This window comes from Telopea speciosissima, chromosome 10 (assembly GCF_018873765.1).
Source record: "Telopea speciosissima isolate NSW1024214 ecotype Mountain lineage chromosome 10, Tspe_v1, whole genome shotgun sequence".
NCBI lineage: Eukaryota > Viridiplantae > Streptophyta > Magnoliopsida > Proteales > Proteaceae > Telopea > Telopea speciosissima.
Window position 1 is genome coordinate 7,024,687 of NC_057925.1, and position 17,868 is coordinate 7,042,554.

The 17,868-nt window shown below is 39.6% G+C and overlaps 1 protein-coding gene and 1 non-coding gene across 2 annotated transcripts; both read left to right on the forward strand.

Annotated features, from left to right (window-relative positions):
• The first annotated feature begins 379 nt into the window (after positions 1 to 379).
• LOC122644340 lies at positions 380 to 540 on the forward strand. Its single transcript, XR_006330279.1, has one exon. It is a non-coding gene; the product is annotated as a U1 spliceosomal RNA (small nuclear RNA).
• Positions 541 to 1,157: 617 nt separating this feature from the next.
• Positions 1,158 to 16,787, forward strand: LOC122643895. Its single transcript, XM_043837466.1, has 5 exons — positions 1,158 to 1,531; positions 2,503 to 2,580; positions 4,669 to 4,768; positions 15,314 to 15,456; positions 16,453 to 16,787. The coding sequence occupies exons 1-5, from the start codon at positions 1,214 to 1,216 to the stop codon at positions 16,660 to 16,662; spliced, it is 849 nt and encodes a 282-aa protein (XP_043693401.1). The 5' UTR covers positions 1,158 to 1,213; the 3' UTR covers positions 16,663 to 16,787.
• The last annotated feature ends 1,081 nt before the right edge of the window (positions 16,788 to 17,868 follow it).

The window sequence follows — 17,868 nt, forward strand, 5'->3', positions numbered from 1 at the left end:
AACCTCAACTCTTTAATGAACAAAAAATGTCACATGGATATCTACTAATTTGGTGCTTTCTTAATTTGAAGCAGAGAGTGAACAACTCAATTTACTGGAAGTAGAAACATTATAACAAGAGAAGAACCCACCTCCAACATTGCTTTTTTTTCTTTTTTTTTTCCTGATTTTGACTGCTAATCTTCCCTTCAAATCCATGAAAACAAAGCCCAAAGATCATCCTATGCACCCTTGATCTATTGTCCATATGTTGGCCAAGCGATGCTATAGTATGGAAAAGGAATCAAAGGAGGTTGGTTTTAAAGTCCCACATCGGTCAGGTAGTAGAAGATAGAAAGGGAAACAATTGTACAAATAGGGAAAGCAATGATGGTAAAACATACTTACCTGGACGGGGTTTATGGGTGATCAAGACGGCCCATTGCCTAGGTTGGTGACCTCCATTGCACTTGGGAGGGGTGCCTGCCTAACATCTCCCCAAGTGGGAGAGTGTACGTCATAATTTGTGGCAGTGGGGGTACGCGTTCGCGCGGCCCCTACCAAATTCTTAGTTAAATATTTTGGGTATTATGCATATAAGGGTGGGTCAGGTTGAGATATTTTAACTAAGACAATGTCAGTTTGACCTTGTTGGCCTGAACTTGTCTTGTCTTACCTTGCCTTGACTTGGAATAGAGCTTGGGTTGAGATACTTGTCCAAAGGGTAGTGATATTAATGGTGGTAATGGTGGGTGGTGGTTAGTGGTGGTGGTATTAGGTATGTAAAAGAAGATCATGATTTGGGGAAGATGAGGGTATTTTGGTATTTTTAATTTTTAGTAAATAGGTTAGGGTAATTAGGTCTTTTCAAAATTTTAGAACAAATAGAAGAAAGGGTAGTTTGATTATTTTTTAGCATTTAACACTTGGTATGGATTTAAATGGCATTAAGGGTTAAAGCAGGGGTGGTAAGTAGACTTATCAAAAGCTTAGGGGATACGTGTGTTCCAACAATGACAAACCAAACACACCTCTTGGAAGGGAAAAGAAAGGCTTTTAAAGGAGAACCGTTATTTCACTTCCCGCTACCGGTCATAAACTTGATGGAGAAAGGTAGGTCCACAACACCTCACGGGGCTCACACCCAGCGCGACCAAGAAGCCCCAACCCCTTCAGCTCCCAATGTCTCACTTCATAGCTGCCAAAAATCTTCTTCTTCTTCCGCCTACTCTCGATGATGACGATGATGATGACGACTTTGTCTACCTCTGTATCAGCAGCTCTGCCTCCGGTCTCCTTCGTCTCACTCCATCACCCTCAACGAAGTCACAGACGCTTCTCCTTCCAGGTCGATGCTCTGAGCTCATCATCATCATCATCACCTGAATACTCTCCTACCGAGAGCGTCACTTCTTCTTCTACCCCTGTAACCAAGAAACCCTTTCTCGAAACTTCTCTACCGCCGAAGCCAAGCTTCAATTATGCGCTTGCCAATCCCAACGGTAGCCCAGTTGTTCGCTTCGTCCACTTAGCTGAATCCTCCATCGAGAAAGTAAAATAAATGGTTTTTTCTTTCCTCAATCTTCAACTTAGTTCTTTGATTGGATGAACTAATTGTTGGAGAAAACCCTCAATTTGAGAGATGATTTTGAGCAGACACTACACTTGTTGACGTACTAGCTGTTTTAGTTCGTTACATGTTAGTCCTAAAATTGTGTTTCTTCTGTGATCATTTCTTCCAATTCTATTTCCACTCTTTGTGTTTTATGCGGTTTTATTATTTCTTTTTATCGGTTTTGTTTTAGATATATTTTATTATTAAAATGGAGACGGATTCACTTCTTAATTAAATATTTCTGTTGCCTTAACTGTTAAGTAGACTGGCCAATCAATCAGCTTCTCACGCTGTCAATGATAAGTTCAGATATGGACTTGAGTAGCATTGCATCAACAGTGTACCTAATTTATTGCATGGAATTACTATTTTTTTCTGACCTTGCAGGGCTCATTTTTTATGTAAAATTAAGCATCACATTAATTTTGTGTATTAATTCGGTTAAGTTGCGCTATTGCAACCTGTTGGTTGTGGGTTCAAAAGTTGGAAACAGCCTCTCCTGTGAAGTAGGGGTTAAGGCTGCGTACATTTGCCCCTCTCAGACCCTGCAGTAGCGGGATCCTTGTGCACTGGGATAGTGGGATGCTCTTTTTATTAATTCTGATGGACGATTAAAACATTTGGTCATTGATGTAATATTGTTTTGAGTCACCCTTGGTTGATCATGGCTTGACTAACCAATATATATGGATGCCCTTCTTTGCACCTATTTTTGCATCAAGTGATTGATTTTGGGTAAGAGCATGGTATTTCTGATATAATATTGTGCAATAGATGCAAAGGGAGAAAATTCCATGTTTGCTTAAGTCATGAACATGGTTTTTATACCATTGCCACAGATTTATGATTTTCCCACATCCATATTCTAGTTTAGTAATGTTTTTCATGTTTGCACTTCTATTGAGCAGGCAATTTTTGATTTCCGTTTCTTGGCGCTTCTGGCTGTTGGAGGTTCATTGGCGGGTTCCTTGTTGTGCTTTTTGAATGTAATTTTCCTTGTAACACTATTTCTTTTATGTCAACTATGAAAATGTTGGTGCCATCCATATTATATTTGTCTGGTGAAAGCATGAAGTTAACTTGTCACTGTTAATATGCTATTAAAGTTTGATTTTGCCTTGAACCTTTTCCCCTACAGCTTTATATGGTTGGTTATAAAATAGAATTGTGCACTATTATATACAAAATCAAATAATAAAATAAAAGACCAAAATGAGTTTTTAGTTGTCTATACCACATATGTTGTGGTGTGTCTCACAAAAGGAACTTAAGACTTGCTTATGAACCACCACATATTTGCTGCTTTGTTATGTTACATCTTATTGTTAGTACTAAGTCATATTTTAGAAGTCTGAATTATGTTATAATAGGAGGTTTTCTCTGCTCTTTTTACCAATTCCCCTGGCCTTTTTGAATCAGGACTCTGGGACCTGCAATAGAATAGCACTGAACCATGTGGCTCTGCTGCTTGTATTGGGGCTATTACATCACTCATAGAGTCTTGGATTAGGATCTGAAGTGGCTACTAAAGAAGGTAGGAGTTTTCTTAAGAGGAAACATAGCACAGGAAAGAATATCCACTCCTGCTTGTATTGGGGCTATTACATCACTCATACAGTCTTGGATTAGGATCTGAAGTGGCTACTAAAGAATGTAGGAGTTTTTTACAATGAATTGTTCTCTAGTGCCGCTCTTGTAGAAGCTGGGTTACATGTCACTGTAAATGCATTTGTTCTTTCAGAAGGCTTTGTTCATTAGAGAACTTCTTACCTCAGAATGATGGTTTTTATTTCATACTTATCAACAGTATTTCTAATTTGAATAAGAGAATCAAGTCAAGTTACAAGTTCTAAACCTTATTATAGCTATTAACAACCATTATATTCTAATAAGCATTTCATGCATGTGAATAAGAGACTAGTTATTCCTATCGATAACAACAAAATAGAAGTTTGGAATTCACTACGCTGCAAACTCAAAAATACTTTAATATGGAGTTATATTTTGAAGCTTCTTCAATATTTAGGGCTATGCATCAGAATCCACTTCACTTTGCCTTCCATTAGCTCATAGTTATCAAGGCAGGAAGGTGACCATGGCGTTTTAAAGGGTAAAAAATCAAGGCAACACCGCCATGGCAGCAAGGCGCGCCATGGCGGCAAGGCGTCCAAGGCGACCACGGAGCTTGGACGCCATGGCGTTGCCATGGCACCGCCTTGATTACTATGCATTAGCTCTAATTTGTTGAATTTATCATCTTTTCTTTCTGTATAATCCAACGAATTGAAAATAGTAAAAGGCACCTTGATGTTGAAAGTCTTTATTTTCAAGTATCTTGCCAAATTAATGTTGGAAGTCTTTATTTTCAATTATCTTGCCAAATTAATCTTGTTAGAGCATTGATAAATTTACGTTGCAAAGGGAAAAATTCTAACCCCACAAATTATTAGAGCCATATAGTGGAAGAGTTCCAATTTTTCTTCTTTTTAAGTATGAACATAGAATTTATTAAGAAAAGCAGGTCTCACTATACACAACTATAGGCTATAAAAAAAGACGGTACAGGTTATTGAAACAAGGAGTTCCAAAAATATCTCATGTCTGCAGCTGAAGAGTCTTTGAATTTTCATATGCTAAGCTTCAAATACGAGTCAGCTCTGTGGCTCTTTTTCCCCTCGTTTTCGATGTGATGGTCATTTCATCTTTAGTGGTATTGTTCCAATTCTTCCCATATGCTAATCTTCTTGCTTCTGCTTGTTCAATTGCAAATAAGAGGGTTTTAAGTGCCATAGGTCATTTAGAGATATTAAACACCTAGAAGCTAGAACTGTTGTTTTTCTTTCCATGAAGATACGAACTTTAAGAATTTGATCTATGTGGAGGTTTCAGGCTCAGGGAGATTGATTCTTGCACTCTATAAGTTTTTTTGGCTTGCATATTTCTATTACTATTGGAGTATATATTTGATAGGATGAATGTATTTTGGTAATTCTTTGATCTTCTAGGCATGCATTTTTCCCCGATTTGAGCTGGATATCATGAAGCTGACTAATACTAGCGTTTGTTCTCTGCAGGGTTGTGTTTACATTTTTGACGCATACAAGGTATACTGGACAGGATGCCTCAAAGGAGTTCATACAGGACAGATGGTTCTACGATTAGTTGAAGCTATTGGTTAGATTCTTAAAATTCACTTCATGATGCGTTGCTTTTATCATAGCCGTTAGCAGTCCAATTCAACAATTAGATAAAGCACTAGATGGCTAACTGAATACTTTCCTCATTATGTGCTGCAAATTTATCCAAAAGGCTCAAGTTTTAAGTTTATCCTTCTACTTGTGGCCTCACTTTTGGGCCTGAAGAAAAGTGCATCAAAGCACATTGACGTTGGTACGGATAAAAGAGATTGTCCAATAACCCATCTAACAAGCTCAAGATTACATTTTTATGCGAACTGAGAAAGTTAGGGCTAAAAGACTGTCTTTATATTGCATAGTTGTCAAGGCATCACCTAGGCAGGTCTCTTGTTGGTGTCACCTTGACGTCCAGGCCCCCTCCAATGCCTTGGGTCGCCTAGATGCTGTGACAATTATGGTATGTTGCATTGATTTAAATAGGGCTTAACAGCCTTACATCTACTCAGCCTAGGAGTCTAAATAACCCCTAGCTGACTTAACTAATCCACACTCCTCTCTAAATCGTGGGAGTGTGGTGTGGACCCAAAAAAAGGAAAATTACATATTAGTAGTGGACTCAAGTCACTTAAATTGAACCACTGGTTCAACCAGGTTGGGCCGGTTCAATTTAAAAACATAAAAACACTAAAAAAAAAACTAAGTATGGATCCACTACTAATACTACTAACACTTCTATTTGGGCAGCTGCTTCTTATTCTTCTTCTTCTTGCGGATGTAGTGCTTCAGCTTTGCATCAAGATTAATAAGGTTGGAGCTTTGGCACTCTATTCAGACTGGTGTTTGCTAAGGCTCTAGATTGTCCTTTGGTTTCTGTGGGAACTCCTGAATGTCTGGTTTAGAGTTATTTCATATCTCATTTAAGAGGCATGGGCAACACCCCTTCTCCTTCCCCCTCCACCGAAAAGAGAAAGGAAAAGACAAAAAGAAAAAAAAAAGTTTCACTCTCTAGTTATCTGCCCCATAGGTTTCCATAAGCTTCAGTTCACATGGAAAGATCCTATGGACAATGGTACATTTCATTAAAGAGCATAAATTGAGAATCATTGTATGAAAGAGTTCTCTTTTTTCCCCCTATTAGATAACAAAGAAATTTATTGGAAACTGTTAAGAATGTCGATTAAAGTTAGTAGTCTGGGGGTGTTTTGGTCTTATTTTTTATCCTAGTTATGTTTCTAGTTTATTTCTTGTACTAAGGGCAGTTTGGGTATTTACCCTTGTAACTTAGTTAAGTCTTTATAAATAATACTGCCTCCCCTCACGATTCAATTAATTAGAATTGTGAGGGAGGTTCCTTTGGCTCTCCCAATTGATCTCTCTTCTTCTCTTCTCCCTCTCCATCTTCTCTCTTCTTCTTCTCTACTGATTGCACTTACAGGTCTGATTTGTTACATGGTATCAGAGCATCAATTCTGATCCACGATCTTCCTCCTCCCTCCTGCAGTTTTGAAGGAAATGAGGTTCCTTTGGCTCTCCCAATTGATCTCTCTTCTTCTTCTCTTCTCCCTCTCCATCTTCTCTCTTCTTCTTCTCTACTGATTGCACTTACAGGTCTGATTTGTTACATGGTATCAGAGCATCAATTCTGATCCACGATCTTCCTCCTCCCTCCTGCAGTTTTGAAGGATTTCCTTTGTTCCCTCTTGTTGTGGTCCACAGCAACCATATGCTGCCTTTGTTCCCTCTTGTTGTGGTCCACAGCAACCATATGCTGCCTTCTATTGACTGAATCCTAGTCGTATTATGATGAAAGACTAGGGTTCCCTGCTATGCTGAAGTTTGGCTGCCTACAAGGTTGGATGATTGAAGTGCTGTCTACCCTCATCTGAGATCGATCCTCCAAAAACCCTGTGGAAATCGATCTTGTCTCTACTAGGAGTTTATTTCCTCATCATTGGCTGCTGATCTAGGCCCACGGATTTATGATTTATATGAAAGGTTTTTCTCCTTCAAGCAAGAAGGAAAATCTCTTGGCGAATACTACAGTTCTTTGAAGGGCATGTGGAAGGAACTCAATGTGTACCAGCCTATATCTACTGATGCTGCTGTAATTAAAGCTCACGTTCTGAATTTCTTGTTGCTAAATTCCTCTCTGGGTTAGATTCTGATCTTCAATCAGTCAAAAGCCAATTATTGACTGGTGAGATTGTGAGAAGATCCCATCTATGAATGAAGCTTATTGTCGCCTACAAAGGGTTGTTTCTCCCTCCACGGCTAAATCTGAGGCTGCTCCTGTCTCTTAAGGATAATTCTGCCCTTTTTACTTCTACTGGAGGGCATAGTCGTGGTGGTGGTACCTCTTCTCAAGGTGGCCGTGGGGCTGTTTTTGGTAGTCGAGGGGCTGGTTCGAACCCTGCTGGTTCATCTTCTGGTGATGGTAATTCTCGATGGTGTTCTCATTGTGGTCGTCCCAACCACATTGTTGAAAAATGCTGGCTGAAACATGACAAACCACAATGGGCTCGAAAGCAGTTTGCCAATGCCGCAGTCTCTGATGGAGCGGCTGAATCTGTGCATCCTTTCAACACTAATCATGGGTCTTCTACTGATGGTGGTAGTCCTTCTAGTGATCTGGTTTTTCAATTGTTACAACGGGTTCAACAACTGGAGGCATCATCTTCTACTCCTACAGCTACTCTTGCCCATTCAGGTACTACTGCATGTTTTGCCTCTTCATCTTCTCCGTGGGTCATTGACTCCGGTGCATCTTCTCATATGACTGGAAAGCCTAAATTATTTTCTTCTTTTACTCAATCTACTACTCCATCTCGAATTTCCATTGCCGATGGATCTTCCATTCCTGTTGCTGGTCATGGGGATATCTCCTTATCCTCTAATTTGTCCTTGACTAATGTTCTTCATGTCCCTAGGCTGCCTCTTAATCTTTTGTCTGTTAGTCAGTTAACTAAATCTTTAAATTGCTCTACAACCTTTAATCCTTCTCATTGTGTTTTCCAGGATCTTGCAACCAGGAAGGCGATTGGTGGTGGGCATGAGAAGGGTGGTCTCTATTATTTTGATTTGGCAACTTCTCCAACAGCGGCTGTTGCTACTTCCTCTGATGTTTCTCAATTACATTGGCACTATCGGCTAGGACATCCTTCCTTATTCAAGCTGCGGCATCTGGTTCCTAGCTGCAAATCTGTCTCCTGTATCGAGTGTGAAGCTTGTGAGCTTGGCAAGCATCATTGAACTGTTTTTCCTTTGAGTCCAGAGTCTAGGAGTACTTCTTTATTTCAGTTCGTCCATTCGGACATTTGGGGTCCATGTAGGGTCAAGAGTCGTTTAGGTTTTCGTTATTTTGTCAGTTTTATTGATGATCATTCTCAGATGACATGGTTGTACCTCTTTAAGGATAGATCTGAGTTTGTCTCTGTTTTCAAACAATTTTATAATGAAATTCGTATTCAATTTGGTGTTCCTTTGAAAATTTTACGTACTGATAACGCCCTGGAAATTGTTCAACATGAGATTTTTTCCTTTTGTTCTGACAATGGCATTCTTCATCAAACTAGTAGCTCTTATACACCACAACAAAATGGTGTGGCGGAGCGCAAAAACCGTCATTTGTTAGACATTACTAGATCTTTGATGTTTCATATGAATGTTCCTAAACTCTATTGGGCTGATGCAGTGTTCACTGCTTGCTTTTTTATTAATCGTATGCCTTCATCGGTTCTTAATGATCAAATTCCCTTTAATGTTGTTTTTTCGGAGCGGGCTGTTTTCTTGCTTCTCACTCTTGTTTTTGGGTGCTAATGTTTTGTTCATATTCTTTGCCCTGGCCTTGATAAATTGTCTCTTAGGGCTATCAAGTGTCTGTTTCTTGGTTATTCTCGTACCCAGAAGGGGTATCGGTGTTTTGATCCGGTTTCTCGCCAACAATTTGTTTCCGCTAATGTAACCTTCTTCGAAAATACCCCTTATTTTGCTGGTTCTCCCAATGATGTTGATCTTACTGTTGATACTGGTGTTGTTGGTCCAGTTGATACTACTATTCCTCCTCTCCCGTTAGTTGCCAATCCTGGTTCTATTGGTTCCGAGCCTCTGCAGGTCTATCACCGACGTACCCAACAACAGCCGCCGCCTGTGCCACCTCAAAATATTGTTGCTGCCCCTCTACTACCACCAGCTGAGTCCTTACCTGCAGATCTCCCTTTAGATGATGATGACCGTCCTATTGCTTTGCGCAAAGGTACTCGTACTTGCACTCAAAATAGTTCTCTTTACCCGTTGGCAAACTATGTCTCTGTTGCTCATCTCTCCACTCCTTATCGTGCTTTTGCTACTACGTTACACTCTACTTTTGTTCCCACCTCTTATACACTTACCTTCTCTCACCCAGGGTGGAAACATGCTATGGATTTGGAGATGGATGCCTTGATCTCTCGTAAGACTTGATCATTAGTGGATCTACCACCTGGTAAAGATCTTGTTAAGTATCGTTGGGTGCATACAGTTAAGTACAATCCAGATGGAACTGTGGAACGGCTTAAGGCCCATTTGGTTGCGAAAGGGTTTACACAGACCTATGGGGTCGACTATTTTGAGACCTTCTCTCCTATTGCGTGGTTGAATTCTGTTCGTATAATTCTTTCCTTGGCCGTCAACCTTGATTGGCCTCTATTTCAGATGGATGTAAAGAACGCCTTCTTATATGGTGACCTTCAGGAGGAGGTCTATATGGAGCAACCTCTTGGGTATGTTGCTCAGGGGGAGGATAGTATTAGGGTTTGTCGCCTTTATAAGGCAATTTATGGACTGAAACAGTCTCCCCGTGCATGGTTTGACAAATTCAACAGTGTTGTGGCTAGTTATGGGTTTTCTCAGTGCTATTCTGATCACTCTATCTTTGTTAGACATCAGGGATCTAACGTGGTCGTTCTTGCAATCTATGTTGATGACATTATTGTTACTGGTAATGATGCTTCTGGAATTGCACAGGTGAAGACTTATTTACATGATAATTTCCAGATCAAGGACTTAGGTAACCTCAGGTACTTCCTTGGCATTGAGGTTATTCGCTGCTCTCGAGGTCTTAGCCTGTCTCAGAGAAAGTATGTTCTTGATTTACTTGATGAGACAGGAATGTTAGGTTGTAAACCTATTGATACTCCTATGGATCCCCGCATCAAGTTTGGTGCTTCTGATGACAAAGAGTTTGGTGACATACATCAGTATCGATGCCTGGTTGGTAAACTTATTTATCTCACAGTTACTCATCCTGATATCTCCTTTGTTGTGGGGGTTGTTAGTCAGTTCATGCAGATTCCTAAGCAAGTATATTAGGATGCTGCTTGTCGCATTCTAAGGTACCTCAAGGGTGCTCCTGGTAAAGGATTAGTGTATTGTCGTCGTGGTCATACCAACGTGGTTGGGTTCTCTGATGCGGATTGGGCTGTTTCTGATGGCGATAGAAGATCGACTACAGGTTATTGTACCTTCTTTGGAGGAAATTTGGTTACTTGGAAGAGCAAGAAACAAACGATTGTAGCTCGTTCCAGTCCTGAGGCTGAATACAGAGCCATGGCTCATACAGTTGCAGAGTTTATGTGGATTCGTTCGTTCCTTATTGAGCTTGGGTATTCCAGTGATCAGCCCATGGAGATGTACTGTGATAACCAAGCTGCTATTTACATTGCCAACAACCCTGTTTTTCATGAACGGACCAAACACATTGAAGTTGACTGTCATTTTGTTCGGGATGCTGTTCAAAAGAAACTGATGGTCTCTCCTTTTGTTCGTTCACAGTTTCAGCTTGGAGATATGTTTACGAAGGCCTTGTTTCGACCTCAGTTCTTGGATGGTTGTTCCAAATTGGTTCTTGGTGATGTCTACGCTCCAGCTTGAGGGGGAGTGTTAAGAATGTCGATTGAAGTTAGTAGTCTGGGGGTGTTTTGGTCTTACTTTTTATCCTAGTTATGTTTCTAGTTTATTTCTTGTACTAAGGGCAGTTTGGGTATTTACCCTTGTAACTTAGTTAAGTCTTTATAAATAATACTGCCTCCCCTCACGATTCAATTAATTAGAATCGTGAGGGAGGTTCTGTTGGCTCTCCCAATCGATCTCTCTCCATCTTCTCTTCTCCCTCTCCATCTTCTCTCTTCTTCTTCTCTACTGATTGCACTTACAGGTTTGATTTGTTACAGAAACAAACAGCAAGAGTGCAACAGCGACCCAAAGGGACAAAGCCCACCCTCAAAGTGTTAAGAGTCTATGTAATAAGGGTATTTTAGGAACTAGTTCAATGTCTAGTTGTCTTATATTGTAATTTCTCTTTTTTACCTTTTACCTCCCTAGGGAGGTGTATGTAATTCCTTTCATCTTATTAGTGAAGTAATATAGGTGTGGTAGAGTTAATTCTCTAACACATAACATTGCAGCAGCATCTCTCTTCTCCTTTTCTTCTTCTTCTCCAACCTTCTACTTTCATCTTTTTCCTTGTTTTCTTACATTCTTTAACTTCCAACTTGGTATCAGAGCGCACTTTGTCGGTTTGAGAGTCGTCCTACAAGCTCTTCACCTCCTTTCCCTCTCTTAGGAACCTTAGGTTACAAAGGGGTTCCAAGGTAGGGGCTGCTATGTGAAAACATTGAAGAAATCATGTCATATCCCTTGATGAAGGCTATAGAAGCACCAAGATAGGTCTGCATGTGAAGACTTGGCTGTTGGAAGCTCAAATCAAAGGACAGCCCAGATTACTGTTCCGTGGACAGTAACCCGAGAAAACACTGTTCCTTGAACAGTACCCAGATTTCTGAAACAGCCCTTATTCTCCCTCATCTTGGCTTTGTTGAAGCTTGGACCTGGCCCATTGGAGTCGCCCTTGGGTCCCCTTTCAAGTCCCCAAAACCTTGGTTGTAAAGGAGGGAAGCCCAAGGTTTGCAACTCATTTTTGTGCTGCTGCTATAGTTCGTCCGCTACAGTAACCCGAGAATCTGTCCCTTTATTCTTGTTTTTCTCTCATCTGACCTCAGCTGGAGATGGGACCAGCTTCATTTGAGTCGCCCAAGGGTCATCTCAGCTGGTGATTTCTACCCTTGTTTTCTGCAACTCCTTTTTTTGTTTGAACAATTCTGCCACCAGACTGGCTCGTTGGCCTGCTGTTGCAGCTTTTGTTCTCTTCAACCTGGAGCTTGTTAGGGCAATGGATTGGTACCTTTCAGGTCACCTAAGGGTCCTTGAATAGTGGTATAAATGTGGAGTTTGGAAACTGCCTGATCTGGTTGCAGTAACTCAAACCGCCTCTTTGAGCCTTTTTGGCATCTCACAAGAACTTCTGATCTATAGGCTCCCATTTGGCCTAGTTGGTTGGTAATGATTGATGATTCCATCTTGTAATACATGCTAGAAGCGATTTACAGTGGAAATATTACTGTTATGGATGTTTTTTGTAATTGTTTCTATGAAGTTTCTTTTTGGCGAAGTCCTACTTGGGAAGAATAGTCTAGGTTTGGCTAGAGAGTGTACTCCCCATTTGGTTTGGGTAACATCCCCACTTTCTACATGAGTTCCTACATTATGTCATGTGAATTAACCTAGAGGGGGGTGAATAGGTTAATACTAGTGGAATATACCTCTTTTTTTATTTCTTATAATAATGCATGAATTTATGCAATGATATGCGGGAAATAAAATTTAAACAATTCACAAGACAATGTATAAGTAAGAGAAGAGATAGAGAATTTTATAGTGGTTCAACTCCAAGAGTCTACATCCACTCCTCTTAACCTTGAGAGAATTCCACAGTGTTTCCCTTTCAGTACAATAGGTGGGGAAATAATCACCTTTACAAATCTTTTTAATGGATAAGTGGATCCTTACTCTTTTAAGGATAAAAGAATCCTTGCATTACCTAATTACAGTCTAGGGTAATGCAAAACACTGCTCCAATCTAGAGTTCTACAAACTCAAGAACAAAGCAAAATAATTACAATTATAGAGACAAAAGATTACCTAGGCAAGAAGTGTGACGAATACTCCTTGCAAGTGGATGAAATGATATAAGATGAATGCACGATGCAAGCCTCTTTGAAAACTTCTCTTGATGATGTTAACTTGAGGGAGTAAGGAGACTTGAATGCTTGAGTTAATGTTTGATGGAGACTTGACAATTGATCACTTGACTCAAGAACAATAAATGCCTTTGGAATTGACTTTTCTCTTACTCATAAAGTTCTCTTTTGGACTGTAGTGCATTGCCAGAAAGTTTGATGGGTCTGTATTTATAGGCATCAATAAATGCACATTTGAACATGTGATAAAATTCTCTAACGGCTATATTTTGACCTTTACTGGTCGACCAGTGGCATATGACGATTGACCGCCAAAATATGACCATTAAAAAACTAGCCGTTGACGGCAGCAACTGTCAATCTTTCTGTTATGGCCGGTCGATATGTTATAAAAAATTCCTGTTTTATCGGTCAACCGTCAGGTTCTCTGTCTTGATTTTTTGACAGACTTGACTTTGGGATCTTTTTGTAACATGTCCAATCTTAATTTAGGGCCTTTTTAGGAATGATTAAGTACCTCCTAGGTCTCTAAGATGTACGTATACTCATGATGTATGAATGCAAGTTACATTATGCAATTGTGTTCTATTCTAGCCTATGTGTACTTGATCATCTTCAAGACTTCACTCTTGAATCTTGAGCTTGAACTTTTGATGAATTCTTGAACTTGATCTTGACTGACTTTGATTTTCCAATCTGATAATCTTATGGCAAGCTACACACAAGCCCCATCTTAAGATGAGGAGTTAGGTTCACTCAATTTGTTTGTTATTGTTACATATGTTAAGAGATATGTAACAGTTATCATCAAAACACACTTGAATGTGAGTTAGGAGAGTGAGGTTCCATTTTCTCAACGTTAGCTTTGGAAATTGTGACTTGTGTCTAGAGACACAGCCTACTCTTTATTTAAAATAATAAGATATGAAGTAAAAAGACATTAAAGCCCCTAGGGCAACACAAGATAAAACCCTATGGACAATTATACCCTTGAACCCCATATTACAACACTCAACATGTCAGAGGTTGGAGGAAGAGGTCAAGGGCCACCCCGAGGGAATGACAGGGATAGATTCAGCTGTAATCATTGTGGGAAATCTGGGCACACTAGAGAGAGATGTTGGATGCTTTATGGCTGTCCCCCTGGTATGCATGGCAGTAGGAGAGGGGGAGCCATAGCACACACTATGATGACTGAGGTTGAACCTATGGGATATCTATCTGGACTATAGACAAACACCAGTCTCTCACTCAGGATGATATTGCAGCGTTTCGCAGGGTTATGTCATATCTGGATAGCTCTTCTTTTACACCTACAATACAAGATTCTTCAGCTTCCACCTTACAGGCCTCTACATCTGCTTCTTCCACTGCCTCTTCGTGGGTCATTAACTCTGGAGCCACTGACCATATGATCGACATATCTCAGTGTTATGACTCCTACTCTATCTCTTCCTTTCTCTCATCTTAACTATCTTGTAAATAGTTTTTTCCTCCTTCTTTAGTGTTTAGGTTGGTATAAAGATCCTCATATTTCTTCACCCTAGCCAACCCCACAATCTTCCTAGCTTTGTTTTGGGCATCAGAATGCCTCTTTTTATCCTCTATTTCTTTAGTCCTTTGCCATGTCTTAAAACAAACTTTTTTGGTCTTAATGGCTGCTTGGACCTCAACATTCCACCATCAAGTCTCCCTAAGGGCCTAACGACTACCCTTCGCTTCCCCTAGCACATCTTTGGCATCTCGTTCCACATCGCATTGGTGTCTCCTTCAAAATCCCACTTTCCTTGTTCGACCATATTATCATTAAATGTCTTCAGGACTCCCCTTTTAATCTCCACCACCTTATCTTAGGGTACATAGGATCCCTCCTCTTGCGCTTCTGTGCACTGAGGCACACATCTAGGACCACCAGTCTATGTTGGGTGGTTAGGCTTGGTTAGGCTCTCCCCAGGGATAACCTTATAGTCCTTACACACCATCTTGTCTGCCCTTCTCATTAGGAAGAAGTCTATAGATCACATGGTTTTTGCTTGTTTTGCATGTTTTTTTTAAAGACCTTTGTATGGTCTTTGCTTGTTTTGGGTTTTGTTAGGACCGATTCTCATACCTTGTATATTTCTTCTCCTTACCAATAAGGGAAGTACGGAGGTCTTCCCCCTCCCCAAAGAAAAAAGAAAAAAAAAAGAAAGTAAAGAATAAAACGGAAGTCTAATCACATCTTGTTACTTTGGATGAAAATATTCCATGAAATAGTAAGTTCATAGTCTACAATTATTTAAATACATAAATCTACTGAGAATATTTTTATATCTGTGCGTTTGTTTTCCGCATAGAAGGCATTCTACTTCCTGCTGGGTGCAGAATTCATCTTTGCTGTTTGGTTATGGAATAACCCTCTAACTCATTCAACCCTAAAGGGACAAAAGTTTGAGGAATCCCATGTTCTATTGCATATGATATTTCTGCTTCATATTACAGATTAAAGAGGCAATCTCATCTTAATGCAGATGTTTATCTTGCTGGTACTGTCATGTTAATATTTGGTATGGGCTTGTATGGACTATTTATCAGTAATGAGCCTCCTGGTGTATCCTCCAAAAATGATCGTGTTTCCAAGGGATCTTCCTTGTTTGGGATGTTCGCATTGAAGGTAGGTAACATTCATTTGAACTGAACTCCAAGTATGTATGGTGTTTAGATGAACCAACATCTCCTTTCCTTTATTATTGGTACTTGATGTTGAACTTTCTCTTAAATACACTTATCAGGGTGAGGCTCTTGTTACATTGCAATTAATAAATTAGATTACAGCAAATTCTATCACTAAAGATGTCGCTTAGCATTTACATCATCATAATTTGCAGGAATTTGACCGTTAATGATGTGTCAAACACTGGATTCATCTTATACTTCAATCAACTAATTTTTATGCATTGAAAGAAGTTAAGGATATTAGATTCATATGAATCATTGATAAATGCCCCTTATAGACTGGACTTTGGCCTGCCAACCCATCCATTAATACCAATTATTTTCCTGGCCACCTCAATCGGGCATAATTTACTAGTGAGACTGAGTGGACACATAGGATTTTTTTTTTAGAAATATACAGTTTGAAACATTAACCTTTTTCTCTTGTGATTTTTTGATCTGGTTCTTTTTTGCCAGACATGTTTTAGCTGTTGAAAGAAAAAAAATGGGGATATCCCATCAAAGGGATACCCACTAATTTGTAGGTTCAAATCATTGTGTTGGTAGTCAACATGTTGAAATCTGATTTAGGATAATAAGCAAAAGTCCTTTTCTTACCATGAGTGTAAATACACGAGTTTTAGAATTAGATATGCATCTATAATTTAATTGGCATGCTGTGGGGCTGACTCAGAAAGTCAGAATCTGTTATCAGTCCATATATAACTAAAAACCTGAACATGGCTTGGCAGGATTTTGAATGATATACCTGCAACTATTCTATGTTGTTGACAAATATGGAATTCTTAAATCTCACTAAAACTAAATTATGGTCTGGGGTGTACCTACCGCTCAGCTTATTGATGTTCACTGCTACCATGAGTTCATGGGTTCAAACCAAGCTTAATGCCAAGAACATAAAAACTTGATTATGATTCTTGCTATTGGTCTGTAGGAGAGACCAAAATGGATGAAAATCAGCTCACTGGATGAATTGAAGACAAAGGTGGGACACGTTATTGTCATGATTCTTCTCGTAAAGATGTTTGAAAAGAGCAAGATGGTGACAATAGCTACTGGATTGGATCTTCTAAGTTACTCTGTATGTATTTTCTTGTCATCTGCTTCATTGTACATTCTTCATAACCTCCGCAAGTCAGAATAAGGTTATTTGAGAATATGTCAGATAACAAATCCTCTTGCGTGTATTTTATTAAATGTAATAAGCTTATTTGAGAACATGTCAGATAACCAATACCTACTGGAATGGATCTTCTATGTTACTCTCTATGTATTATCTTGTCATCTGCTTCCTTGTACATTCTTCATAACCTCCGGAAGTCAGAATAAGGTTATTTGCGAACATGTCAGATAACAAATCCTCTTGCCTCTATTTTATAAAATATGATAAGCTTGTTCAAGTAATGTCAGATAACCAATCCTATTACCTCTATTTTCTAATATGTAATATCTAATCTAGGGGTATCAAATGCTGGCCTGCACACGTAGGCCTGACTGGAACTGACTGGTAAGTAAAATCCTCGGTGCCAGTCCTAGCTCGATTATGGACTGGTTGTTCTTGGTGTTTGGTTGTAGCCTGACGGGTGAAAGAACCCTGTACATCGATCAGATTCAAGTTTTTGAATTTTTAGGACACCATGTAATAATCTTCAAATCCAGTGTAGATGAGCACGGAGACCACCTTATCAGACATGCACCGACAACTTTAGCCTTTTTAGGTTTCTTTTTGTAGCAAAAGTTGAACCACTATATCCTTTTGGTATTGGGTATTGTGAAAGCAGATGTTGCAGTGCTTTCCAATTAGGATAAGTAATCTCACATTGCCTATTATTAATTGTAGACTTTAAGGAAGTGATATAATGCTTTTGAAATTTCCTGGCATGTCCCTGGTCAGATGCATTAGTAGTCAAGGAGACATTATGCAACCAATGCTTCGGGGTGGGGGGGAAGAATGATTCTGTGCACTGGTATTCCTTGATTGAACAATCAAATGGTTAGTGACATGATTGCGAATGTCAACATTCAACAAAGGATTTGTCTGGAAAACCAATAGCTATATGGAAACTCTGCCATGCTTGAATGGTTAGAATAATTTCCAAGTTGTGGAGTTATTGACTTTTCATAGGTGTGCTATTCTAGCAATGATGGTAGGCTTCTCATATCATTCATGAAATTGGAAATCCAATATGTGGGTCCCCTGCCTCTTGATGGGAGATTTATAGCCATACTGTGGCTGTTTGGATTCGAGGGCATATCTATACAGCCACAACTCAAAGGTGATTAGTTTGGAGCAGGAAAGTAACAAATAGTATACTACTTCATGGGGTAAGTGTGTCAAAAAATGTACTAG